This window comes from Polyodon spathula, chromosome 2 (assembly GCF_017654505.1).
Source record: "Polyodon spathula isolate WHYD16114869_AA chromosome 2, ASM1765450v1, whole genome shotgun sequence".
Taxonomy (NCBI): domain Eukaryota; kingdom Metazoa; phylum Chordata; class Actinopteri; order Acipenseriformes; family Polyodontidae; genus Polyodon; species Polyodon spathula.
Window position 1 is genome coordinate 81,042,647 of NC_054535.1, and position 6,486 is coordinate 81,049,132.

At 35.4% G+C, this 6,486-nt stretch overlaps 1 protein-coding gene across 1 annotated transcript in view; it reads left to right on the forward strand.

Annotated features, from left to right (window-relative positions):
* Positions 1-5,830, forward strand: part of LOC121301969 (spindle assembly abnormal protein 6 homolog) — a 28,294-nt gene extending 22,464 nt beyond the window's left edge. The window contains exons 14-17 of the mRNA XM_041231720.1: positions 4,015-4,176; positions 4,368-4,474; positions 4,627-4,709; positions 4,897-5,830. Of these exons, the coding sequence (XP_041087654.1) occupies positions 4,015-4,176; positions 4,368-4,474; positions 4,627-4,709; positions 4,897-4,988 (444 nt within the window). The 3' untranslated portion in view covers positions 4,989-5,830. The remainder of the gene's footprint in view (positions 1-4,014; positions 4,177-4,367; positions 4,475-4,626; positions 4,710-4,896) is intronic.
* Positions 5,831-6,486: the final 656 nt, after the last annotated feature.

The window sequence follows — 6,486 nt, forward strand, 5'->3', positions numbered from 1 at the left end:
AACGAGAGGAGGCCATTCGGCCCATCTTGCTCGTTTGGTTGTTAGTAGCTTATTGATCCCAAAATCTCATCAAGCAGCTTCTTGAAGGATCCCAGGGTGTCAGCTTCAACAACATTACTGGGGAGTTGATTCCAGACCCTCACAATTCTCTGTGTAAAAAAGTGTCTCCTATTTTCTGTTCTGAATGCCCCTTTTTCTAAACTCCATTTGTGACCCCTGGTCCTTGTTTCTTTTTTCAGGCTGAAAAAGTCCCTTGCGTCGACACTGTCAATACCTTTTAGAATTTTGAATGCTTGAATTAGGTCGCCACGTAGTCTTCTTTGTTCAAGACTGAACAGATTCAATTCTTTTAGCCTGTCTGCATATGACATGCCTTTTAAGCCCGGAATAATTCTGGTCGCTCTTCTTTGCACTCTTTCTAGAGCAGCAATATCTTTTTTATAGCGAGGTGACCAGAACTGCACACAATATTCAAGATGAGGTCTTACAAGTGCATTGTACAGTTTTAACATTACTTCCCTTGATTTAAATTCAACACTTTTCACAATGTATCCGAGTATCTTGTTAGCCTTTTTTATAGCTTCCCCACATTGCCTAGATGAAGACATTTCTGAGTCAACAAAAACTCCTAGGTCTTTTTCATAGATTCCTTCTCCAATTTCAATATCTCCCATATGATATTTATAATGTACATTTTTATTTCCTGCGTGCAGTACCTTACACTTTTCTCTATTAAATGTCATTTGCCATGTATCTGCCCAGTTCTGAATCTTGTCTAGATCATTTTGAATGACCTTTGCTGCTGCAACAGTGTTTGCCACTCCTCCTACTTTTGTGTCGTCTGCAAATTTAACAAGTTTGCTTACTATACCAGAATCTAAATCATTAATGTAGATTAGGAATAGCAGAGGACCTAATACTGATCCCTGTGGTACACCGCTGGTTACCACACTCCATTCTGAGGTTTTTCCTCTAATCAGTACTTTCTGTTTTCTACATGTTAACCACTCCCTAATCCATGTACATGTGTTTCCTTGAATCCCAACTGCGTTCAGTTTGAGAATTAATCTTTTGTGCGGGACTTTGTCAAAAGCTTTCTGGAAATCTAAATAAACCATGTCATATGCTTTGCAATTATCCATTATCGATGTTGCATCCTCAAAAAAATCAAGCAAGTTAGTTAGGCATGATCTCCCTTTCCTAAAACCATGTTGACTGTCTCCCAGGACCCTGTTACCATATAGGTAATTTTCCATTTTGGATCTTATTATAGTTTCCATAAGTTTGCATATAATAGAAGTCAGGCTTACTGGTCTGTAGTTACCTGGTTCAGTTTTGTTTCCCTTTTTGTGGATCGGTATTACGTTTGCAATTTTCCAGTCTGTCGGTACCACCCCTGTGTCAAGAGACTGCTGCATGATCTTGGTTAGCGGTTTGTAAATTACTTCTTTCATTTCTTTGAGTACTACTGGGAGGATCTCATCCGGCCCAGGGGATTTGTTTATTTTAAGAGCTCCTAGTCCCTTTAACACTTCTGCCTCAGTTATGCTAAAGTTATTTAAAACTGGATAGGAACTGGATGACATGTGGGGCATGTTGTCAGTATCTTCCTTTGTAAAAACTTGTGAAAAGTAATCATTTAATATATTTGCTATTTTTTTTTCTTCCTCTATGATTTTGCCATTTGTATCTCTTAAACATTTAATCTCCTCTTTGAATGTTCTCTTGCTGTTGTAATATTGGAAAAACATTTTGGAATTGGTTTTAGCTTCCTTAGCAATGTTCATTTCTATTTCTCTCTTGGCCTTTCTAACTTCCTTTTTGACTTGCATTTGCAGTTCTGTGTACTCTTTCTGTGTACTTTCTTTTTGGTCCTTTTTTAATGCTCTGTAAAGTGCCTTTTTTCGCTGAATATTTTTTTTAATTGATCTATTAAACCATTTTGGCAATTTAGTTTTACATTTAGATTTGTCTACTTTAGGGATATAATTGTTTTGCGCCTCTAGTACTACATTTTTGAAGAACAACCATCCTTCTTCTGTGGGTGTTTTCTCTATTTTACTCCAATCTACTTCTGTTAGTCTCTGTTTCATGCCTTCATAGTTTGCTTTTCTAAAATTGTAAACCTTAGCTTTAGTCTTTACTTTTGAGGATTTAAAAAACACTTCAAATGAGACCATGTTGTGGTCTGAGTTTGCCAGTGGTTCTCTGACCTCTGTTTTAGTTATTCTATCTTTGTTATTTGAAAAGACTAAATCAAGGCATGCCTCCCCTCTAGTCGGTGCCTTGACAAATTGTGTTAGGAAGCAGTCATTTGTCATTTCCACCATTTCTATTTCATCCTTCGCGCTACCCACCGGGTTTTCCCATTTTATTTGGGGGAAGTTGAAATCCCCCATTAGTATGGCTTCTCCTTTGCTACACACATTTCTAATGTCATTGTATAACAGATTATTGTGCTCACCGTCTGAATCTGGCGGTCTATAGCATGCTCCTATTATTATGCCTTTTGAATTTTTGTCTGTTATTCTGACCCATATTGATTCGGTTTTATTTTCTTTGTCCAGGTTTAACACCTGGGCTTCAAGACTGTTTCTTATGTATAGCGCTACCCCTCCTCCTCGTCTGTCCTGCCTGTCTTTCCTATACAGTGTATACCCACAAATATTATATTCGTCCCCATCACTCTCAGATAACCACGTTTCTGTAACACCTATCACATCATAGTTACCTGTTAGTGCAGTAGCTTCAAGTTCTAGAATTTTGTTTCTGATACTTCTAGCATTTAGATAAATACATTTAATGGTTGTCTTACCTGAGTTGTTGTTCTTGTTTTGATGCGGTCTCCCTTCTGTTTTTTTGTTCATTTCTCCCCCCTTCCTTTCTAGTTTAAATGCTTCCGAACCTGCTCGAGGATCTTTTCTCCAAGTAGACTAGTTCCCTTGTTATTTAAATGCAGTCCATCCCGTCTATTTGCATGTAGTTGCATGCCAGTATCGTAGTTGCATGCCAGTATTTAATCAGAATATGAACTTGTATTGAAAGGAACAATGTTGCTTATTTATTGCTGTTACATCCATGAATTGTTGATTTTTAGTTTAATTTCTGGTTCAGCAAACAATGATAAATTATGATAAAGTAGACATTTATCATTTACAACTGTAATATTTTACATACAATTTAAAACAAACCACCACAAAATTTTAGTGGTTGTCAAGGGATTTTTAAAAAGAAATATAAAACATATTTTCCCAATAACATATCAGTTGTTGAGGTGTTCTGATTTTATCTATGTTGATTTCACCTATTGAGTCTCACCACCTGTATGAATTTTCAATTTCCAGTTTGCATTGTTTTTGTAAGAAACTGTATAAAGTGTATTTTCAGTGTCAAATAAATATACATGCAGTTGGATCTGAGTTGATCCAGTTTATTGGAAACACTGTTTTCATGGTCAAATTAAGTAGGATCAAAGTTGGATCCAATTTATCTGAGCAATACATCTGGTATATTAAAAAGGCACCAGCTATGTCATCAGCATGTTTAATGTGTGACTGCAAACTTGATGGCCAATCAGAGCTAACTTGGACGGGACATTTCTTCAAAGAAATTGGATGAGTTTGAGCATGTTGTTATTCAAAGAACTTTGATCGAAATAGGTGGTCTGACTTTCTTGTTCAAGGTTGACTCAAAGACACTGGATGAACAAAACCTTGAAAGTGCAGCTTTAGATGGGCTACAGAGTCCTTAATCTTACTGGGTAGCTTCTCGCTACTTCTGTAACACAACCTGAGTATCAAAAAGCTTTAATAAATATTGGGATAATCTTCTGCACTGTTTTAATTTAGAAAGGTGAACAGCTGTCTGCTTATTATTTTTGAATGACAGCTATACTTATTCATATGTGGAACAACTCTGATAAATCCTAGAAGTTTAAGCATTTTATAATGATCTTTTTTGCTTTTCATATGATGATCAAAGCTGGCTTTTAACGCTACTGTTTTGTCTTTGCAGCAACAGCCCCCAGCTCTCTACAGCACTCATTTCTCTGTCTCCCCGATGCCCCAGCAAGCCCCTTCTGCCCAGCCTTCAGATAACTATTCTAAGATCTTTGCTTCTTCAGCTGGAATGCATCCAGCATCTTTTGGCCCCAGTATGATTAGACACAGACCCCAGGCAGTCATCTTTTGTGCTTTTTTTAAGGCAGATTTTTAATTTTTTTCTGTTTTGAAACACATTTGTGCATTACACATTTTTAATAACAAGTTTGCAATTTTTAGACAAGTTTAAAATTTTACTGTACATTACGTAGCAACAGTGTAAAAAGAGGTTGGTTTGCTGTAACATTCAATCCTTTATTCCTGCAGGTGCATTTCAGCCCCCTTTCAATGAATAGCGCAACCCCTAGTGCATTTGAACAGAGACCAGGTCCATCAACTTCCAGTCCTATGATACCGCATGCCTCAAATAAAAAGTAGGTTCCTCGCAACAATATTGCAGTGTTTCATTGGTCAGGTATTTGCTCTGCATTTAAAAAAAAAAAAAAAAAAAAAAAAACTTTTATAGTGTACAAAGTAATGAGCCAGAGACAATTTTATTAACTTTTGTTAAACATTCGTTTTGCAGTGATGCTCCTGGATTAGACATGAAGTACTTGCAAAAGAGCATTCCGCTCAAAGCACAGAAGGGCCACAATCCCTATAATGCAGGTAGTTTGGTATTCATATAAGTTTTTAAATACAGTAAACATTACCAAATGTTGTGGGTTTTTATTTTTGTTACGTTGTGTTTTAAATAATAGAAAGGTTGAACGACCTGAAGTAAAATTGTATATGAAAAAACTGTATAAAATAACAGTAGGTTTTTGTGTGTGTGTGTTTTTTTTTTTTTTTTCAGTGCCAACTAGAGCGCTGTTATCGAATCGGGTAAAACCACAAACATTATCAGCCTATTTTCCAGGGCAGCAGCCAAAACTCCCAGCATCGTGAACATGAAATGGAGAAGTCAAAAGAAGAAAAAAAACCTGCTGAAAAGTACTTCCCATGGAATTAATTCAGCTTCTGCTTCAAAGTGAACTAATACAGGTGCTCATTGAAACTGCCAGATTTCAATCTTATTTTTATTATCACTCCTGGGATGTAACTTTTATGTGTATTTTTTGTATAAAGTCTTCAATGCTTGTACCAAAGAACTGTATTTGTGTAATTCATTAATTCTAGCACCTGTGGGTATAATTGTCTGTGTTGAGCAGACACTGAAAAAAAATGCTTATTTTTCAATGTGTTATCCTTTTTAATATAGGTGGGTCTATTTTAATGTAGTGGATATTCTAATACAAGCCCTCTACGCTTAACACAATCTGAAATACTGCATTACTAATGTATGAGAGGGACTGAAGTAAAAAAATAAATATTATAAAATCCTTGAATTTTAAGAATAAACATATGCCTATACCAAAAAACTTGTAAATCCGTAGATTTGAAAATGCTCCATAAGTAATTATGAATGTATTTTAAAATTCAGTTTGACTCAAGTGTATCTGTTTATGTTATTTCAGTATTATGGATTTCTTTGTTTTCTGTCTATCGATCTATCTATCACACATTTAAAGTGGTTCCCTGTAATCTTCTGGATTGTGACTACTCTCCATGCTTTGTCATATATTGGTTTTACAACCTTTCTATTTATTTTATATATTGACTAATGCTTTGCTAAAACTAACCTTTACTGTGCCTTAAGGTATTTTGACTTCTTATTGGAGATAAGCCAGGGGAAAAAAAATGTATCGTACTGTGTATTTTATATTTTAATATTTGTGGTTCACACATATTGTTGGAGTAATTTTGAATAAATTATATAAACTTTTGCAATAAAGATTGAAGACTATTTGGTGTGCAATTTAAAATGTGCTTTTAAAGTGAGAATACTTGTTATGTTGGTTCATTTATAAACTGTAGTATATCATACAACATACCTATTAGCAATGGGGCTCTATGTTTTGGATCTGTATATTATTTATTATGTTCTTTTTATACATTTTACAAAAAATCTATATGTATGTCTAATTCTAAAGAATAAACTAGCATAAGTTCACATTGCCCAACTCTGCAGCCTGAGAGTAAGAACATTGTCATTAACCACAGGATCGTTTATAGACATGAACCTTTTTGAGGTACAGTATATACCAGTTGTATGCAGGATACTAAAAGTTCCTTATGTAGTGTACTGGTGGAATTCTCCCAAAAGACAATGTGAGAGACATGTGCACAGCGTCATTTGTTTTTATGGGATTTTGGCCCATGAGTGTCACTTACAGATGCAATATGTTTTAGCATTCTGCCAAAGTTGCTTGTAAACAGGGATTTTCTAGAGGAATGGCATTATGTGGAGCGTAATCCATATACTTACAGTATATGCAGAATACTGCAGAGCACAGAATAATTATTACAAAAAGCACTGAATGAGAGATACCATAATCATATACTA